Here is a 20,526-nt window from a genome sequence, read left to right as displayed (position 1 = left end):
CTCAAAATGGAGCACGTTTGGCTTCCAAAAAAAGTTTGCAAACCAGAACACTTACTTCCAGGTTTGCAGTGTTTGGGTTCCAAGTTGTTTGAGTACCAAGGCATTTGAGAACCAAGGGACCACTGCAGTTCCTGACAGCTGCCCTTGTGCTCTGCTCCTGCGATGGGCCTGGGGCCGGCCACTTTGAGAACAGGGTGCTCAACCAGAGTTGCATCCATACAACTGGCTCCAAGTGGTGACATCAGGACCCAAAGGATTGAAATAGGTCAAAATATACTTTTTATTTGATTAACTTTTGTTAACAAGTATGTAAGCTTTCCCGTTACACAGAACTCTTCAGCAAGGAAGAGGGAAGGAGGTTCCACAGCCATAGAGAGAGAGCAAGGTTACCCACTAACATTAATGCAAATACTTTCTGATTTAGCCACTCCCATTCCAGACCGCTCTGTAACGGCTAGTAATCTTACCATTTAATACATCTATCAATCCCTTTTCAGCTAAATAATGTCTTACAATACAAAAACCTCACTCCCTTCCGATGGGTCCTGGCCACTCAGGCTGCTATTCTGCCCAATAGTTCTGTGTACTCCTGAAGCTGACACATTCCTGACCCCAATAAGAGACTTCTTGGACCAAGCAAGCAGCGCCTCGTTCCCCAGGGACCCCCTAGCCTCGCTCCCTTCTCTTGGGATGTGGCAGGGAGAACACAGCGCTCAAATCACTGCACAAGGACACTGGCGGGGGAGAGCGGGACAAGCACAGCCGCTGGTGAACACAGGAAAACACAGGCATGCAGCAACACCAGTCAGGGCGCCTTTGTGGCACGGAGGGCGCTGGGTGGGCAGCTCACCCCCCATGGCTCATGTTAAGGGGAGAAAGGCACTCATTATAGCACACGAGGCAGAGAGAGGCGGGTGGAGGGGGCGGCATCAGCGATGGAGAATTTCCCTTTTGTCAATGGGACGAGGCTTCATCATTGACCTCCGCAGAGGCAGAGAGAGGCCAACAGGGCGATGGTGGCCGGCCGGCCTCATTCCTTGGGGTAGTGCCTGGAGAGGTAGACGTTCTTCCCGTCGTACTCGGAGGTGGCCAGGCACTTGAGGAAAAAATGCCCGAGGTCGTGCTTGGAGATGACTCTGGAGCCGCTGGACGTGTCCACGGTCACCGTGTAGTCGCCGGTGAGCGGCTGGTCACCTGGAGGAGGAGGAGGAGGAGGAGGAAGAGAGCCCAGGTGAGCTGGTCCAGGGAATGGAGCCTGTGAGGGATCTCCCCCAAAAGACCCAACAGCTGAGACAGAAATCCCCCCCCACGCAAATTCTCCTTCCCCCCCTGAGCCTTCCTAGCTTCTTGGATGAATAAAAACAGGCGTGTAGTTTAAACGGTAATGGTGTTTGGGATTTCATCCGTGTCCCGTGCTGCCATGTTTTTCAGGGTTTCCCTAGTTTTTAAAATCATTTAGGGGTCAACCTTCCTTGGTTGGGAACACAGAACCAGGGTGGTGCAGCGGTTAGAGTGCCGGACCAGGATCTGGGAGACAAGGGTTCAAATTCCCCTCCTCGGCCGTGAACAGAGCTCACTGGGTGACCTTGGGGGCCAGTTGCTGCATCTCTCAGCTGAGCCTGCCTCGCAGGGTTGTTGGGGGGGATTAAGTGAGATACAAACCACCTTGAGCTCCTTGGAGGGGAGATGGTGGGACAGGAATGGGAGAAAGAAAATAAATGCCAGTGAGTAGAGGTGTGTCTTAGACAGACACCTGCCCACGCCAAGGAGGAAGAGCTGCTCTCCACCCACTGCAGAGCCCTCCCTCCGACCCCCTCTCCACAGCCCAGAGACGCACCTGCGATATGGGGGGGCATGACGTAGACGCAGTCCAGCCCCGACTCCTTGAGGATCTGCTGCATCCGGATGTGGTCCTCAGTCACTGGGCGCAGCTTGGCCGGCACCTTGTCCAGGTCCCACATCAGGAAGGCTGCAAGCAAGGCCAGAAAAGGAGAGTGGAGAGCTGGGCGGCAGGATCAGACCCTGCAGCAGGCCCGTCTCTCTCCCAGGGCGGGGGGCAGAGGCCAAGGGTGCTCCCCACCCCACACCCCCGGTCAAGAAAGGCTCAAGAGCTACGGGGCAGAGACCTGATCTTGGGCACTAAGTCCAAGCCCCACCTAGGCCAGAGTCATCTGCAAAATGTGAAGAAGGGCAGAGGTGTGACGGTAAGAATTTGTAAGAGGCTTTGAAAATCTAAGTAATATTCTATGCTTTGGGGATCTTTATGGGGATCTTAAGAGACCCTAACCCAGCCGTTCCCAAACTGCAACATTGGTCTTGGTGAAGATTTTTCTGCCTCTTGCAGTGTTTGTAATGAGCTGTGCTAGATGCTGGTTAACTGTCCGTCTACAGACCACCTGGCCACTGTTAGGGAGCCCCAACCTTTAACACCGTCACCGCATCATATTTCAATGTATTGAGACTAAACTGCTGGCCCTGCCTCCTGCCCCTGGCACCCCATTCCCACTTCAGCTCTCATTGAAGAGTTGCAAGTTGCTGGCAACCACGCCTGGCTCTAACTACTAGGCGCACTTGGCTCTTCTCCTCTCTATGGCCCACTAGCCCAAAGTGTCACAGGAAGACCATGCCAAGCCGCCTTTGGGCATTTCCCCTGCAGCGCTTGGGGGTCCAAGCGGAGAAAGGCGCCCCGAGGTCTCCCCCTTACGCAGGCGTTGCATTCCAGGCCCCCCCATAAGCAACATGCACCTGCGTGGGGAGCCTCATCAGAGCGTGGGACGAGGGTGATTTAAGAGGTATCAGAAATACCTTTGCCTCCAGAGCACCAGAAAGGGCAGAGCCCACGGCAAGACAGCTGCTGAGTGAGGCAGTGAGGCAGCAGCGAGAGATCCCAGGGGCCATTTCAGAGCCCATTATTTCTTTTTTCTTTTAAACCTTTATTTCTGGACTTTTGGCTCACTGACGGCCTCTTTCCAGCTCTCTCCCACCATTTGAATTGATCGATTTCCTGTGCGGTCACATGCAAAAGTGGGAGGGGGGTGGTTGCCCGTATTTTAAAATTTGGTTTTTTAAATATTGCTTTAATTCCTTTTAAACAATTGCCTTTTATGCATGCTTAACTTCCTGTATCTCCTCTCTGTTGTTTTAATTTGCATAAGCCACTAATCCAGGAAAAAGCCAGGAGATAAATAAACATCCTATTGGTATTTGTAATATTTTGGGCCCCATCTCCAACTCCTCAAAAGATTCCATCAACGGTGTCTCCGAAAAATTTTACACATCACTTGGGAAGACGGGCAAACTAATGCCAGTGTACTGGAAGAAGCAAAGAGCACCAGTGTTGAAGCAATGATTTCTTCAACATCAACTTTGTTGGACTGGTCATGTTGTTCGGATGCCTGATGATCATCTTCCAAAGCAACTGCTGTACTCTGAACTTAAGAATGGAAAGCGTAATGCTGGTGGTCAACAAAAGAGGTTTAAAGACTCTCTCAAGGCAAATCTTTAAAAATGTAGTATAAACACCGACAATTGGGAAACACTAGCCTGCAAGCACTCCAGTTGGAGAACAGCCTTGACCAAAGGTGTCCTGGGCTTTGAAGACACTCGAACTCAGGACGCAAGGGAGAAACGTGCTAAGAGGAAGGCAGGCTTGGCAAATCCACACTGTGATCAACTCCCGCTCGGAAACAAATATTCCCACTGTGGAAGGACGTGGGGATGCAGAATTGGCCTCCACAGTCACTTACGGACTCACTGTTAAGACCATGTTCATGGAAGACAATCTTACTCAGCTTACTCTACACACCGAGAGAATAGCCCTGTTGGCTTAGAGAAGTTCTGCCTGGAGCAGCTGACCTGAGAGACAAACCACGACTTTGCGGATGCCGTGGGATTTCATGGCCGCCACAATGTTCCGGGTGCCTTCAGACATCATGGTGGTAGGACCTGGCAGGAGGGAGAGAGAAGGAGGAGAAAAATCAGCCAAGGGGCGTGGGAGGGGGCAGGGCAGGGGGGGGGGAGGGAGGGGGCAGCTTCGCCTACTGAGGTCATTGCGGGTCCCCAGGATGACGATCACGGCGTCTTGCCCCTTCACGGCTCGGTCGACGTCCGCCGGGTTCAGGACGTCCCCCACCACCACCTGCGCCGGGTGGGGCTCCGGCGGCAGCCGGATTGGGTCCCGCACCAGCACCGTCACCTGGTAGCCTGGAAAGAGAGTCAGGATGAGGCCTGGGGGTCGGAGGCAGCCAGCAAGGGGGCAGGAGGAGCCCAGGACTCCCGGCCTCCACTGTCAAGCTCTGGAGGGGCAGCGGGAAGGAGGAACAGAAGGAAAATCATAGAATCAGAGAACTGGAGAGTCGGAGGAGACCCTGAGGAGCGTCCAGTCCAGGCACGTCCAGCTCTCTAGAGACTGTGATCTACTTCCAGTATAATAAAACTGGCCGTGATCTATCCATTGCCAAGCTTTTGGGGGGGAGGGTTGCCCAGGGTTGCTGAGCTTTTTTTGGGAAGGATTGGTGAAACCTGTTCAGCTTTTGGGGGGGGTTATAAAATCGCTCATGCCCACCACCCTCCCTGACTCCCCCACTCTGACCCCGCCCCTGGGAATACAAGCTTTCTCAGCTGCGGCAGTGATGCAACATAGGGCAGCGATCCATCAGGAGAACCCAGGAGATCACTTTTTAATTGCCGCAATCCACCTGGAACACACCCGCGATCTACCTGTCGATTACGGTCAACCAGTTGAACACCTCCGCTCTACTCTAACCCCCTGCTAGGCAGGAATATGCAGCAGCTGTCCCCTACAAGGGTCAAACCAGCAACCTTCGTCTTATCAGCACCACTCAGTCCAAGGGGAGAGACTTCACCAGGCAAGGCCTTGCCCCCCCCCCCAGTCTCGGCTTCTCAATTTGTATTGCATTATTTTATGCACTGCAACTTGCCATTGTTTTTATTGATTATAGTTTAGAAATTCAGGTAGGCAGCCGTGTTGGTCTGACGCAGTAGAAATATATATAAAAAATAAAAAAATTGTCCAGTAGCACCTTAGGTATCTGAAGAAGTGTGCATGTACACGAAAGCTCATATGAAGAGCAAACTTAGTCGGTCTCTAAGGTGCTACTGGACAATTTTTTTAGTTTAGAAATTGTTTATTGTAACTGTTAAGAGTGAATTTCTGTTTAATTTTTATATGCTTATATTATTCTATACTATTCTAATGGATTGTTGAATATTACTTTTTTATATAAGTTGCTTATTTTAAAGTTATGTTTTATTATTGCATTTTTGTATTGGATTAGCTGGTTATAAGGTGTACATTCTTTGTTTCTGCAGCTTGTAAACCACCTTGGGATTGTAAAATAGAAAGGCGGTATACAAATTAAAAGTGAAATGAAATGAAATCCAGTCCTGCTGAATCAGGCCAGTGTCCCCCTCCCCAGTCCTGCCTCCTGTTCTCACAGGGGGGCCCCAGGTGCCTCTGGGCCACCTGCAAGCAAGGCCGGGTTTAGGTTTGATGCGGCCCTCAGCTCCTGAAGGCAATGGGGCCCTTGATATGTCCAGCTGTCCTTTGTCCACAACAAATCATCACCTTTTTTGTGTTGAATAGATGCTAGATGGTAATTTATGGACTGAATAGGTATCTCAAGCCATTTGCCCATGTTGCCCTGCAACCAGTCCATGCAGAATATTGGCACCCTATATATAGAAAGGAGCAAACCAGGGATATTTGAGGGGGCAGGCGAGCAGGTGGGGCCCATGACTTACATACTAGGAGCCTACACAACACACAGTTGCTGTAAGTAGGTTTTATTTGATTTTTTAAAAACTTATATTTTGGAAATCTACATCCAGTTCCCCCCCTTTAAATTTCTTGGGGGCTCCCAAGAGAGTGGGGCCCTAAGCTATTGCTTGTTTAGCTTATATGCAAATCCGGCACTGCAGGATTGGAGGACCAGAGGCCTCTCTCCTTCCAGCAGCTGGGACTGAGCAGCACTGCAGCCTCCCTCTCTGGCAGGCAGCCCTGGCAAGGCAGCCTCCTTCACTTCTGCCTGCCCTCAGCTGATCCAGTTCAAGATGCAGGAGAAAGGAAGAGGTGATTCTCCTCTTTCTCCCTCTCATTTCCCTTTTCTGCCTTCCAGGGACCGGCTCTGTTTCTGAACTGCTCAGGCAGGAAGTTGCTCCGTCCAGGGGTGTAGCGTGGTGGGGGCACAGGGGGGCCATGGCCTCGGGCACACAATTTTTGAGGGCGAACCAGCTGCCCCCGTCCAGTGCTCCTCTCTGCCCGCCAAGCATGGGAGTAACCAGGGGGCAGCTGCTCCCCGGATCAAATAAAACAATAGAAATACTTAACTGACCAATCATGTTGGTTATGCCTCCCCCCAACAAAAATCCTGGCTATGCCCATGCCCCCAATGACCATGTTGACCAGCCAGACTCCCTGTACATGGCCTGGCAGGCAGCTGAGGGTGGCCCCATTTTGCTCCGGTGGGGGTGGGGTCACTCTGGCGGCAAGGGGTGGGCTGGTGCCCCCCCCGCCCTGCACACACATGCCCCCCCACTCAGCACCAGCCCCCCCCACCCCGGGCACCAGAAACTGACGCTATGCCACAAGCTCCATTTCGTTCCTTGTCCACTTTTCTTTTAAACGCCCCCAGGAGAGACTGAGCTATATCCTCCTTGAACCAGCAGAAGCATTTTCTCTGCCCCTCCCCTGCAGTGCTCCTTTTGCCTTTTGGTACTTGGTGGCCCCCGTAGTCACACCAAAAGCAGGAAGGCAGCAGCCGGGGATTTAACAGACAGTCAGAAAGAACCACAAGCCCCGCCTTTAAGCTATTCGCTCCTCAAATCCCTTCTTGCTTAAAACTCTGGTGGGGAATTGCTCCATGGATTGTAAAACAAAAAACAAATATTGCACCTATGCATCTAGTTTTAATATTGCTTGTGCTATTTTTAAAGTAGTATGTCCTTTTTGCTCTGCTTGGTCCTACTCCCTTGACTTTGCTATTTAACCATGCTGGCATCTTCCCCCAGGCTTCCTTCGCCCCTTCCAGTCCACATAATGGTCTTCAGACAGGTTTTCCCAGTTGCATTTTTGTCCCTCTTCCCACACGCCACCTCTCAACTTTCTTTCAGCTAATCCTCTTATTTATTTTCTGAGAATTTTCTCCTTTTGTAAGGCTGAATTCAACAGCGGAGTCACATCTCAGCCGCGCTCCCTTGAGTATTCAGTTGGGAGTCCCTGCCTCGCCTCTCCTTGGTCCCCAGGACTATTGATTGCAAAGAGCCACTGTTATTTGTGTGTCAGCATTTTGGAAAGCAGCCAAGGGCAAAGGCCGAATCCTGCGGCACATGCTGCACCAGGCCAAAGAGGAAGGCTGGGGCCCTTGCCCCAGGGTGACCCCACAGGCTGTGCTGGTGAGGCAGAGCTTCCAAGGGGAAGTGGGAAAGGGAACAGGAAGGTGGGAGGCGAGGGCGGCAGGACGGGATCTGAACCAAGGGAGGACCTTTCTGAGGGCTGGCTGGCCCTCAGTCAGGGATTTGTGGCTGAGATTCCTGCATTGCTGGCGGTTGGACTGGATGATCCTTGGGGTCCCTTTCACTGGCCCCATGAGGGTGAGCAAGAGGATAAAGGGTTTGGAAAGTGGTGTTGGGGGATGAGTGTTCAGACCCCTGGGCCCTCACTTGTGGGGTGCCTCAGGTTTCCATCCTCTCCCCCATGCTTTTTAATATCTATATGAAGCCGCTGGGAGAGATCATCAGGGGGTTTGGGCTGGGTGTTCATCAGTATGCAGATGACACCCAGCTCTACCTCTCTTTTAAATCAGAACCAGTGAAGGCGGTGAAGGTCCTGTGTGAGTGCCTGGAGGCGGTTGGAGGATGGATGGTGGCTAACAGATTGAGGTTGAATCCTGACAAGACAGAAGTACTGTTTTTGGGGGACAGGGGGCAGGCGGGTATGGGGGACTCCCTGGTCCTGAATAGGGTAACTGTGCCCCTGAAGGACCAAGTGGGACTCATTCTGGACTCACAGCTGTCCATGGAGGTGCAGGTCAATTCTGTGTCCAGGGCAGCTGTCTACCAGCTCCACCTGGTGAGCAGGAGGAGACCCTACCTGCCCGCAGTCTGTCTCTCGCCAGAGTGGTGCATGCTCTGGTTATCTCCCGCTTGGACTACTGCAATGCACTCTACGTGGGCCTACCTTTGAAGGTGACCCGGAAACCACAATTAATCCAGAATGCGGCAGCCAGACTGGTGACTGGGAGTGGCCGCCGGGACCACATAACACCAGTCCTGAGAGATCTGCATTGGCTCCCAGTACATTTCCAAGCACAATTCAAAGTGTTGGTGCTGACATTTAAAGCCCTAAATGGCCTCAAAGGCCCAGTAGACCTGAAGGAGCGTCTCCACCCCCATCGTTCAGCCCGGACACTGAGGTCCAGCTCCGAGGGCCTTCTGGTGGTTCCCTCATTGTGAGAAGTGAGGTTACAGGGAACCAGACAGAGGGCCTTCTTGGTGGTGGTGCCCACCCTGTGGAACGCCCTCCCACCAGATGTGAAGGAAATAAGCAGCTATCATATTTTTAAAAGACATCTGAAGGCAGCCCTGTTTAGGGAAGTTTTTAATACTTAATGCTGTATTGTTTTAACACTCGATTGGGAGCCGCCCAGAGTGGCTGGGGAAACTCAGCCAGATGGCCGGGGTATAAATAATAAATTATTATTATTATTTGGAAACTAAGTCCTATTTGTGAGGAATAGTTGAGGGCTTGGGGATGTTCAGACTGGAGAACAGAAGATGGAGAGGAGCTTGTTTTCTCCTGCACTGGAGGGGAGGAGCAAAACCAATGACTCAAATGACAGGCAGGGAGATTCCAACTCAACATCAGGAAGAACTTTCTGACAGGAAGAGCTGACAGCAGAACAGACTCCCTGCAGAAGTTGTGGACTCTCCTTCCCTGGAGGTTTTTAAGCAAAGGTTGGGTGGCCACACGTCACTGAAATTCCTGCACTGCACGGCGTTGGGCTAGATGACCCTGGGGCCCCTTCCGACTCTACCATTCTATGATTCTTGAGCCACCTGATCACCCCAAGCATTACCTTCTCGGAGATGCGTTCCTCCCCAAAATAGTTCCCACGAATGTGGCAACCCAGGCTGGCCAGAGGAGCTTCCCTGGCTGTCCTGGCATGAGTGTTGGAACTGCGGCAGCTGGACCTCTTGGCAGCCACCCAGAGGATGAGAGTGAGACCTGCCTGAGGGTTTCTGTCAGGAGAATCTCAGGTGGAGCAAGAGCTGATCAAGTCTGGGCAAGGTCTCCCCACCCACCTGCTGCTGCTGCTGCTGTTTGGGCTCTTGCTGAGCTGCAAAGGGAGCTGCGGCAGAACCCCAAGTTCTTTTGGGTCCTTTTGGGCCGTGCGGCCCCTGAAGGCCAAAAGGAGCAAAGCAGTGATGGTGGCCCAGTTGGCCAAAGGAAGGGGACTTAAGCTGGACACTCCTGGCCCAGGACACAAGGCCTTCCCATCCCGCTCAGCTCTGCAGGGTTGTCGTTGCTGCACAAAGGAGCTCAGCCTTGCCTGGACCCAAAAGTTCGCCCGCAAAGGCCCAGGCTCCTCTTGCGGCAGGGGCCCAATCTGCTCCTCCACCCGGCCCTCCAGTAACACCAACAGCAGCAACCGTCTCCTGGCCACTTCTGATAACAATCCCACCGCTTTATCTCTCAGTGCACAAGGTGGGAGGGAACAGCTGGCTGGCTAAGGGGGCAGGGAGAGAAAAGAATTCTATTAAGAATACTGGGAAGCAGTGTGGCCTAGTGGTTAGTGTGTCAGACGAGGACCTGGGAGATACCAGAGTTCAGCTCCCTCCCACCTCCTGCTCAGCCATGAAGCTCAACTGGCATCCAGCCCCTGCCTCTCTCAGCCTTCGCCTACCTCACTGGCTTGTTGTGGGGATTAAAGGAGGGCTGGGAGAATCCTGCACGCCACACTGAGCTCCTTGGAGGAATAAGCGGGGATATAAATGCAGCAAGGAAAGGATTAGGTCCTGGGGCTTTCCCCCAGACGCAGGAGCACAGAGGCGCCTTTCCTTGCTTATTCCTGCACTGAAATGGGTCCAAGCCACCCATCGGGTGCGCAAGGGGCAGCGACGGCCTCCCACCTCAGCCAGGAGGGAGCTTCTCTCTCTCTCTGACAAAGCCTTCCCTGCCGGGCTCTCGCCAGGAGGAAGAAAGCGGCGCAGCAATCGGGAAATTATTAACAACAGGTTGGGGAGTTCGGAGGAGCCGCTTCTCGCTCTCCGCCCCCGGCCAGGAAAGCCGCCCCGGCGCGAGGGGGCTGCAGCTGCGCTCCGACCAGCGGGGGCCGTGGGCGGCTTCTGCCCGGCCCGTGGGCGGCAGGGTCCCCCCACGGGCGCCCGAGGGGCGGCAGCAGGGCCACGTCGCCAGGCTGGGGGCTGTGCGGGACGGGGCTCCCTCTCTCCGCCGCCCTCCCCCCGCTCCCCGCCTCTCACCAGCCTCGACGGCTTGCGCCAGGGTGGCCAGGCCAGTCATGCCGGTGGCGCCGAAGATGGCGATCCTTTTGCAGGCTGCGGCCATGCCGGACTCCTTCCCTTCTCCGCCCGTCGGCCGCCCGCCTCCGCCCGCCAGCGGCCAGCCCTTCCGCCCGGAGCTCCGCCCGGGAAGGCAGGACGGGAGAGGCCGGGGGCGGCGCGTGCTCGCTCGCTCTTTCGCTCAGCCGGGGCTCCCTCGACGGGCGCCACGGGAGGAAAAGAAAAGGGGGCTCCCTGGACAAGCCCCCGGCCAGCCTTCTGCCTCGGCGCTGCTCCTGTGCCTTCAGACGGCTTTCATAAGGAATGCCAAGCAAGGCGGAGAAGCCCGCCTCCCTCTCCGGCGCGCCTGAGCCGGAGCGCAAAGCACAGGAGCGCAGCTGGAGGGGGGAAGTTGGCGACCCTCTCCTGGCCCCCCAAATGCGGGGGTGAGGGGGGAGCGGGAGCCCCCGCGAGGGCTGCTGGGAGATCCGCCCCGCCATGCAAAGCGAACCTGGCGCCGGTGGGTGGGGCGCCTGTCGCCAGCTTGCGGGTTCCGCGCTCGTGTGAAGCGTGCCAGGCGCGGCTGGCGGGGCTGGGCGCCGGCCTCTCGGCGGCGGGGCGGCGCGCGCGCCCTCCTCCGCTGCCCGCTGCTCCCCAAAGCGCCTCCCGGGCTCCCTTGTTGCAAACCACTCCGACAAAGACCCCCAGCAGCCGCCCCCTCCCATCGACGACCCTCCGGTACCTGCCTCTCCGCCGGCGCCGGGGCGAAGCGGCCCTGGACGAGGAGGATCCCCGGCTGAATCAGACACGCCGCCCTCCCCGCCGGCCCTCTCTCCATCCAAGACCCCCTTCTCCCCCCCCCCCACTCCGGGAGGAGGGGCCGCCATGCGCGCCGGTGCCCGGCTGGAGGGAGCGGGAGCCGCTCGGCCGGCGAGCCGAAGGACGGGCCCAAGGTGACCGCTCGCCCGGGCGCGCCCTCCTCCTCGCCGCCGCCGCCGGAGCCCCCAGCCCGGCGCGCCCTCCTTTGTGCCTTGCTCCCCCCGGGGCGCGCGCCCCCCGCCAGCATCCTTGGGTCCGCGCCCGCGTGCGCGCCCGTCTCCCTGCCTGCCTGCCTTCCTGGAAAGCGCTCCGGGCAGCGGCGGGGCGAGGCGGGCGGGCGGGCGCGGGACCGGGACGGAGCGGAGCCCCGGGATTGGCTGCTGCGGCTGCGGCGGATGATGCTGCGGGGCTGCGCCGGGGGCCCCCGCCGCCGGCCTCCGCTCGCCTCCCGCAGCCACTGAGCAGCGCCGCCGCCGCCACCACCGGGCACCGGGCGGGGCGAGGCCGTGGGACGCTTCTCCGCGCCGTCGGGGCACCTGGGGAGGTAAGTCGCGGGGGGTCCTGGTCATGCAAAGCGCTTCCATGCGAAGGGGATCCAGAAAAGGAGTTAGACACCCGATCCCGCCACCCCAAAATTCCAAAATCGCTCTGTTTCGGTGGATGGGGGGGCTGGCCCTATATTTGGGGATGGCCTTATCTTTGGGGACGGAGTGGGGTCTGGTCCTACGTTTGGAGACGGGAAGGGACTTGCTTAGGGAGCTGTCCATGGTGTGATGGTTTTGGTCTGCCCAAAGGAGGGCAGCGGCTGCAGGCTCTCTCCCCCACTCCAATATCCCACCCCCCAGTTTTCTTCTCCCGGCGGCGGAGGACAGGCCGCCCCGGCTGGACCAGCGCGTGCTTGGCGACATGTCCTCTCGCCTCGGAATGGCACCGGAGTCCCCAAAAAGCTGTGGCCGGGAATGGTCAGCAGACGCCTCTCCATCCCTGCCAGGCAGAAGGGCAAGGCCGGAGGAGAAGGGCCTGCTCAGTCCTTGCTCCACCCCAGCAGGATCGGGGCCCAGCAGCACCTGCAGTCCTCGGGTCAGTGCCCAAAGATGGTGCCGGGATGGAGGCGCGCCTGCAGCGCTGCAGAAGGCGGGGGAGACAAGCTGCCCTTCCCTCTTGCCTCCCCTTCTCTGTGGCTCTGCCCGCCCTTTCTAGGGATTGTTCATGTGCCCCCCCCATCCTCCAAGAAGCCCAAGCCCCACTGGGGGGCTCCCCAAGGGTCGTGCAAGAGGATCATGGACCAGCCCTCCCTCTTGGGCCCAGACAATTCTGAGGCTTCAGCGTTTTAAAAAGCTGAGCTTTAAGTTCCTGAAAATAGCAGGGCTTAGAAGCTGGGCTTTCTATTATTCCGGAAATATATGGGGTTTTTTAGTAGCTAAATGGGTGAGCAGGCCTACCCGCCAATTTCCCACAGGGATCTGGTTGGCCACTGTGAGTACAGGATCCTGGAGTAACGGGCCTGATCCAGCAGGCAGGCTCTTCTCCTCATGGGCGGAGCCAGGATTTTTGTTGGGGGGCAGAACCAACATGATTGGTCAGTCAGTTTAAGTATTTCTATTGTTTTACTTGATGGGGAGAGCTGCCTCCCCCTTGGCTATGCCAATACTTTCCCTGTTCTTACAATTATTTACTTGCATCAACTGTTAACTGAAGTCAGCACCATTAGATCTGGACTTTGGTCAACCTGGGGGGCCTCCAGATTCTTTGGACTACAATTCCCATCAGCCCCAGCCAGTGCAGGTCCTGCATGATGGGAGTTGTAGTCCAAAGAATATCGGGTCTGCTTGAAGGCAGGCCAGGCCATTTTCCCTTCACCCAAGATGCCTGGAGCTGTTACAATTGGCTTTTCAATGGGCAATTGTAGTGTGTGTATATATATACAATACAATACAATACAATACAATACAATACAATACAGTACAATACAGTACAATACAGTACAATACAGTATAATTTGAAAACAAAAACAGCTTAATGTACAGTCAAGCAGTATATAATGTAATGTACAATCAAGCAGTGCTGTATAGAAATTTTGCTAATTAGGACTCCCAGTCATACTGCCAATTATTACCTGAGACAAATTATGATTCTTTATGACTTTAGACCAGCTTCAGACTGGTCTACCTTGCAGAGCTGTTGTGAAGGCCTCTCTCTGCCCTGCTCCCCGCTTGCCAGGAGGGATCCCATTGCCTTCTCCTCCTGCCTCTGGATCCCAGTTGCTGGAAACTGGGGGAGGGGAGAGGGATCTTGTGCTTGGATCCTGCTTGCAGGTTTCTGGCCGGCCGCTGTGAGAAGAGGTTGCTGGACTAGGTGGGCCACTGGCCAGAGTCATCACGGTTGCCTTTGAGGCTTCCCTTATGTTGGACACAGTATTCTAGGTGTGGTCTGGCTAAGGCAGAATAGTGGGGCTCTTCCTTCCCTTGATCTGGACACTTCTGTTGTTGCAGCCTAGAATAGCGTTAGCCTTTTTTTGCAGCTGCATCACACTGTTGAATAATAATAATAATAATAATAATAATAATAATAATAATAATAATAATAATTTATTATTTATACCCCGGCCATCTGCTCTGGGTGGCTTCCAACAAAGTATTAAAATACATTAAACATTAAAAGCTTCCCTAAACAGGACTGCCTTCAAATGTCTTCTAAAAGTCTGGTACTGTAGTTGTTCTTCTCTTTGACATCTAGTGGGAGGGCGTTCCACAGGGTGGGTGCCACCACCGAGAAGGCCCTCTGCCTGGTTCCCTGTAACTTGGCTTCTTGCAGGAAGGGAACCACCAGAAGGCCCTCAGAGCTGGACCTCAGTGTCTGGGCTGAATGATGGGGGTGGAGACGCTCCTTCAGGTATACTGGACCGAGGCCGTTTAGGGCTTTCAAGGTCAGCACCAACACTTTGTGTTGTGCTCAGAAATGTACTGGGAGCCAATGTAGATCTTTCAAGACCGGTGGTCTCAGCGGCTGCTCCCAGTCACCAGTCCGGCTGCCGCATTCTGGAATAGTTGTAGTTTCCGGGTCACCTTCAAAGGGAGCCCTACATAGAGCGCATGGCAGTAGTCCAAGCAGGAGATAACCAGAGCATGCACCACTCTGGTGAGGCTGTCCGCAGGCAGATACGGTCTCAGCCTTCATACCACATGGAGCTGGGAGACAGCCACCCTGGACACAGAATGGACCTGCGCCTCCATGGACAGCTGCGAGTCCAAAATGACTCCCATGCTGCACACCTGGTCCTTCAGGGGCACAGTTACCCCATTTAGGACCAGGGAGTCCTCCACACCTGCCCACCTTCTGTTCCCCCAAAACAGTACTTCTGTCTTGTCAGGATTCAACCTCAATTTGTTAGCCGCCATCCATCCTCCAACCGCGTCCAGGCACTCACACAGGACCTTCACCACCTTCACTGGTTCTGATTTGAAAGAGAGGTAGAGCTGGGTATCATCTGCATACTGATGAACACCCAGCCCAACCCCCCTGGTGATCTCTCCCAGAGGATTCATGTAGATGTTAAAAAGCATGGGGGAGAGGACAGAACCCTGAGGGACCCCACAAGTGAGAGCCCAGGGGTCTGAACACTCATCCCCCCCTACTTTCTGGACACGGCACAGGAGGAAGGAGCAGAACCACTGTATAACAGTGCCCCCATCTCCCAGCCCCTCTAGACGGTCCAGAAGGATGTTCAGCTTGTGGTCCACCAAGGCCCAGAGATCCTTTCCACATGTCCTGCTAGTGAGCCACATGTCCCCCATCCTATATTGGTGCATCTGGTTCTTCCTGCCTAACTGCAGAACCTGACATTTGTCCCTATGGAAATTCATTTTGTTAGCTTGCACCCAGTTCTCCAATCTGTTTTTATTTTTTTCCAAAATTTTTTTATTGCTTTTCCAGATTTATAACAAAAAGAATAACACTACATAACAAACAACTAAAGAAAACACACTACATTACAAAAAAGAAAAACATAAAAACAATTAGTACTTCTATTACCTAATTTAACTTTTATTGTTAACTGACTTCCTCAAATCCCACCCAACTGAATTTCATTATATCACCTTGTAACAGTTCTCCAAGATCTTATTTCTAATAAAATTAACTCCTTTTATTTACTATCTTCTTCTCTTTTATTACTTCTAGTCCTTAGTGTTTTACAACCCATTATTATTATAATCTTATACAAGTGACTCCAGTTCTCCAATCTGTTAAGGTCATTTTGAATTCTGATTCTGTCTTCTGCAGCATTAGCTACCTCTCCCAGTTTGGTGTCTTCTGCAAATTTGATGAGCATCCCCTCAATTCCTTCATCCAAGTCATTTATAAAGGTGTTGAACAACAACGGGCCCAGCTCAGAACCCTGCAGCCCCCCACTGGTCACTTTTCCCCAGGATGAGGAGGAACCATTAATGAGTCCTCTTTGGGTTCAGTCAGTCAACCAGCTACAAATCCACCTAACAGTTGCCTCATTCAACCCACATTTTACCAGCTTCCTCACGAAAATATCATGGGGGACTTTGTCAAACACCTTACTGAAATCAAGATACACTATGTCCAAGGCATCTCCCTGATCCACCAAGTTTGTAATTTCATCGGGGGGAAAAATGAGATTGGTCTGGCATGACTTATTTTTGAGAAACCCATTCTGGGTCTTAGTCATCACAGCATCCTTTTCTAAACGCTCACAAACCAATCGTTGTATTATCTGCTATTGGACCTTCCCTGTTATCGATGTCAAACTCACTGGTCAGTAGTTGCCTGGGTTTTCCTTGCCCCCCTTTTTGAAGATGGGGACAACGTTTGCCCGCCTCTCGTCTGTAGGGACTGCGCCTATTCTCCAAGAATTCTCAAAGATCACAGACAAAGGCTCTGAAATTCCATCCACAACCTCTTTTAGTACCCTTGGATGCAGATCATCAGGCCCTGGAGATTTGAATTCATTGGGGTCACGAAGAGTCGGACATGATTAAATGACTAAACAACAACAAACAAGTATCTAGGTGTTCCCTTACTATCTACCGTATTTTTCGCCCCATAGGGCGCCGGCCCATAAGGCGCACCAAGTTTTTTTGGGGGGGAAATAAAGGAAAAAAAATTATTTCCCCCCCAGGTGCGGGGCTGGGGCGGGGGAAACCCAAGCTTCCCCCAACCCCAGCCCCCAGAACAGGCTGCTATCCACAAGCCGTGGGAGAGCTGCGTGAAACCCGAAGCCTGGGGTGTGCTGAGCTCAACGCGCACCAAGCTTCTGGGTGCAGGCAAGCTCTCCACTAGCCGTGGGAGAGCTGTGCGACTTTGCGCAGCTCTCCCACGGCTGCGGATAACTTCCTGAAGCCTGGAGAGCGAGAGGGGTCGGTGCGCACCGACCCCTCTCACTCTCCAGGCTTCAGCGAAAGCCTGCATTCACCCCATAGGATGCACACACATTTCCCCTTAATTTTTGGAGAGGAAAAAGTGCGTCCTATAGGGCGAAAAACACAGTATTTTCCTGTCTTGGGCTGCAGCTCCCTCCTTACAACATTTATTCTGTCATCACCAGGTTGGGTATCACTTTCTTTTTGGGTGAAGACAGAGGCAAAGTAGGTGTTGAGCAGTACTACCCTTTCTCTGTCACCCAAGAGCATTTCTCAGTCTTCCCCACACAGAGGACCTCCCACTTGCCTGTTCTTCCTCTTCCTTCGGACATAGCGAAGAAACCTTTACCGTGGTACCTTGGGATGCGAACGGGATCCGTTCCAGAGCCTGTTTGCATCCTGAAGTGAACGTAACCCATGTCTGCGCATGTGCGGGTTGTGTTTCGGCACTTCCGCGCATGCGTGTGACGTCATTTTGAGCATGTGCGCATGCGTGCGCCGTGAAACCCGGAAGTAACACTCTCCGTTACTTCCGGGTTGCCGCAGAGCGCAACCCGAAAATATTCATCCCGAAGCATATTTATCCCGAGGTATGAGTGTACAGTATTATTATTATTTACCTCTCTTGCTAGCCTGAGCTTTAGCCAGCCTGACCTTCCCCCTGCAGCTCATGAATATTCCTCCTTTGTGATTTCCGCTTTCTTCCATTTCTTATACATGCCTGTCTTAACTCTCAGCTCATCTGTAAGCTCCTTATGCAGCCTCACCGGTTTCCTTAGACGCCTCCCGCTTTTCTTCCTTCCTTTTCTTTCTTTGGATTCCTGGGTGTCCGCCATGAAATATCCCCCCAGTCTCTTCTGGGGTTCCCCTGCACACGCTGCCTTCTCTCCATCTGAGTGTTGGCTCCTGGCCAGTGATGCAGACTGTCCAGCCTCCTCCCTCACCTCCTCTGGCTGGGGAAGGGGATGGGCCAATCCGGACCCTGACTTGCCAGGAGGGCCAGGGAGGAAGCAGGCCTTCTCAGCCCCAAGCAAGGGAGCAGGAAGGGGCTTTCTTGCAGACAGCACCCCATGTTGAAGAACCAGCCCTGCAGAACCCTTGGGAAATAGTAACGGGCGACCATTCACTTTCTGGGGCAAAAGCTCCCCCCCCCCATTTCATTTCTTCTATTTCTATGCTGGTTTTCATTCAAACAAATCCCAAAGCGACTTACAAATAAGCAGAACAGAACATCACAGCTATTGCGTGCGTCATATTATATGATTAACAAATCATCCATAAAACCAGGGCTTTCTTTCAGCCGAAACTCCCTGTTCCGGCACTTCTCCTGCCATTGCCATTCTAGGAGAACAAGGGAGGTGTTCTTGGTGAGTTCTGGTTCCTCTTTTTCTAGAAAAATTGTCCTGCATAAAAGATGTTAACGGAAAAATCCGAGGGCTCCCTTGGACAAAAACAAAGACACCAACCAGGATTACTTGGAGCAAAACAGCAGCCTGTAGTCTTGGTCTTGATTGAACTGTTGCATCAGGGTGCTCCCCTCACTTGCAGGTGAGAGGAGGGACCCAGAAAAATGGTGTGCAAGACTTTATAAAGACTTTTGAAATTGCCACCCTGTAGATCAAGACCACCCCCAGAAACATCATACATACATCACAGAAGGGGTGTAACCTAAGACCACCCCTCAGATACATCACACCTACATCACAGAAAAGGCGGTCTAATACAGAAATTTAAATATTGTTTTTCTCCTGTTGTTGTTTATCTCCTGTCTGGCAGGTTACTTGATTGGATTTCCTGGGGAGCCTGGCCATTCTTTTGTAGTGATAAATACTTAGTTCCTGGGCCAGGTCACAGGCTCACACCCTATTCAAACACAGACATGCCCTTAAGACAGGATTTGTGAAGGAAAAGACAGTGGGGAGGCTTTTCCATTTTCCTTTGACCTTGCAGAGAAAACATTTGCTCAGTTTAGGAATCAAAATGGTTCCAGGTTGGCCTTCCTGTGGTGATCTATGTATGTGCTTGGTTGGTACACTTATGAACATTACCATATATCTAAGACCATAAAATTCCTATCACAAACATAATCGATAAAAGAGTATTAACAAAATAACAACTAAAAGTTAAGCGAAATCCTATTATGTTCGCATGCTCCTCTCTCTTAGAACTCTTCCACTCACTTCAGTTTCTCCAGTTCATTAAAATACGCCCACCCAGGGGCCAAGGAGGAAATACCTACAGCAGGCAGAGGCAAACTCGGCCCTCCAGATGTTTGGGGACTACAGTTCCCAGCATCCCTGACCACAGGTCCTGCTAGTTAGGGCTCATGGGAGTTGTGGGCCAGAAACATCTGGAGGGCCGAGTTTGCCTCTGCCTGACCTACAGCAGCAGAGCAATACTTTAACTTATTAGTTAAAAAGCAGGATTTATGTCTCATGGGGTGCTGGAAGGAGCTGTACAGAGTTAGGCCCTTGAGGCTCCATCTGGCTCACTGTTGCTTACACTGACTGGCAGCAGCTGCCTGGCATTTCAGAACTGTCCTCTCCTTGACTCCCAAACTCCGCCTTTGCATTGTGTCCTCTCAGCTGGTCTCCTCTGCCATCTCCACAGGAGGGCTGGCCGGGCTCCAGGCGCCCATGAGGTCCTTCTGCGCAGATCCGTGAAGGAGCCTTCCTCCCGGCGCCAGCGGCAAGATGGCAAATGTCACGCCAGCCAAGCTGGACAACCTGGAGGCTCAGCAGCAGCAACAGCAGCAGCAGCAGCAGAACAACAACACCCGGTGGGAGAGCACTGAGCACCAGCACCAGCACCGGCCCTGGGATGAGGCCACCGCCACAGCCAAGCTCTTTGAATGCTCACGGATCAAGGCCTTGGCTGGTACGTCTCGCGTGGCTCTTTCTGGCCTGCAGGGATATAAAGGGTTGGACAAGGGGAGGCTGAATTGCAGGCGGCAGGCACACCATGGGTGAGCTAGGCTGGGCTTTCAGGTGCCCAGTGTTGGAAGGGACCCCAGTGGACATCTAGTCCAACCCCTGCAATGCACAGGGATGTGGTCTGACCCCCCCCCCGATCCCGCAGGATTGCTCAGTAAGAGACGGAGGCCCAACTGCAGGGAGCAGGGAGGCCAGCTTTGTCAGAGTCAGGGCTACTAAAAAACTGCTTAGGCCCCCACCCTCTCAGCTCCCTAAACTCATCGCCAGCGACCGCTTCCCTGCCCTACAAAGCACATTATTCAGAGTAGCGTCTCGCACAACCCGCTAAGGAAGATAACAGCGTGGTGAAATTCAAAATGGGAGCAATTAATTGCACATTAATTCCAAATCCAATCAAGGCTGCTTAATTAATTCCGCAAGATGCGTTCTCGATCTAGCGTGCCAACGGGGCTGGCAGCTGAATCTGACTTTGGTACTGACTTTGCTTGGGGGGCAGCAGGCCAGCTTGCCTGGGGGGTGGAGGGAGAGCAGAATCCTCTTGGCGATTCCTCCAGCACCAAGGGGTCTCCCTGTCCCTCCCGTCTCCCCGTGGCCTCTGAATAGTGAGGGGCTCCTGCCCCCCTGCCCAGCCTTACTCTGCCAACCCTGAGCCCCTCTGGCACCCAGAAGCCCCCCTCTCCCCCGCTTTGAAAATTGCTTGTGGGGCTCATTTCAAAGAGCAATTTTGAAATTAAAGCCGAGTCAGCTTTAAGCTCGCTTTGCTGGTGGCGCTGGAGGTTGGGGTTAGGAATCGGCCGCTGCACGTCATGGGAGACAGCCCCTTGCCGGGGGTTGGGCTAGATGACCGCTTGGGTCCCTTCCAAGTTCTT

General features: G+C 53.6%; 2 protein-coding genes across 4 annotated transcripts in view; one reads left to right on the top strand and one right to left on the bottom strand.

The window, feature by feature from the left end:
* Positions 1-262: 262 nt before the first annotated feature.
* BLVRB (biliverdin reductase B) lies at positions 263-11,504 on the bottom strand. 2 transcript variants are annotated; one of them, XM_083628021.1, is made up of 5 exons: positions 11,261-11,504; positions 4,042-4,203; positions 3,856-3,945; positions 1,838-1,969; positions 263-1,194 (listed from the first exon to the last, which is right to left on the bottom strand). In XM_083628021.1, the coding sequence occupies exons 1-5, from the start codon at positions 11,403-11,405 to the stop codon at positions 1,031-1,033; spliced, it is 693 nt and encodes a 230-aa protein (XP_083484147.1). In that variant the 5' UTR covers positions 11,406-11,504; the 3' UTR covers positions 263-1,030. The 2 variants fall into 2 exon arrangements, with proteins under 2 accessions (XP_083484147.1, XP_083484148.1); XM_083628022.1 differs by lacking the exon at positions 11,261-11,504 and adding an exon at positions 10,501-11,008.
* Positions 11,505-11,758: 254 nt separating this feature from the next.
* SPTBN4 (spectrin beta, non-erythrocytic 4) overlaps positions 11,759-20,526 on the top strand; it is a 96,307-nt gene continuing 87,539 nt past the window's right edge. The window contains exons 1-2 of one of the 2 annotated variants that reach the window (XM_083626685.1): positions 11,759-11,881; positions 19,335-19,601. In XM_083626685.1, the coding sequence (XP_083482811.1) occupies positions 19,418-19,601 (184 nt within the window). In that variant the 5' untranslated portion in view covers positions 11,759-11,881; positions 19,335-19,417. Of the gene's footprint in view, positions 11,886-19,334; positions 19,602-20,526 lie in introns of both variants that reach the window. The other variant, XM_083626684.1, reaches the window with a different exon arrangement.

Source organism: Podarcis filfolensis (assembly GCF_964270895.1).
Source record: "Podarcis filfolensis genome assembly, chromosome: 8".
Lineage (NCBI taxonomy): Eukaryota > Metazoa > Chordata > Lepidosauria > Squamata > Lacertidae > Podarcis > Podarcis filfolensis.
The sequence above is the reverse complement of the archived record's forward strand: the minus strand, read 5'-3'. Positions and strand labels throughout refer to the sequence as shown.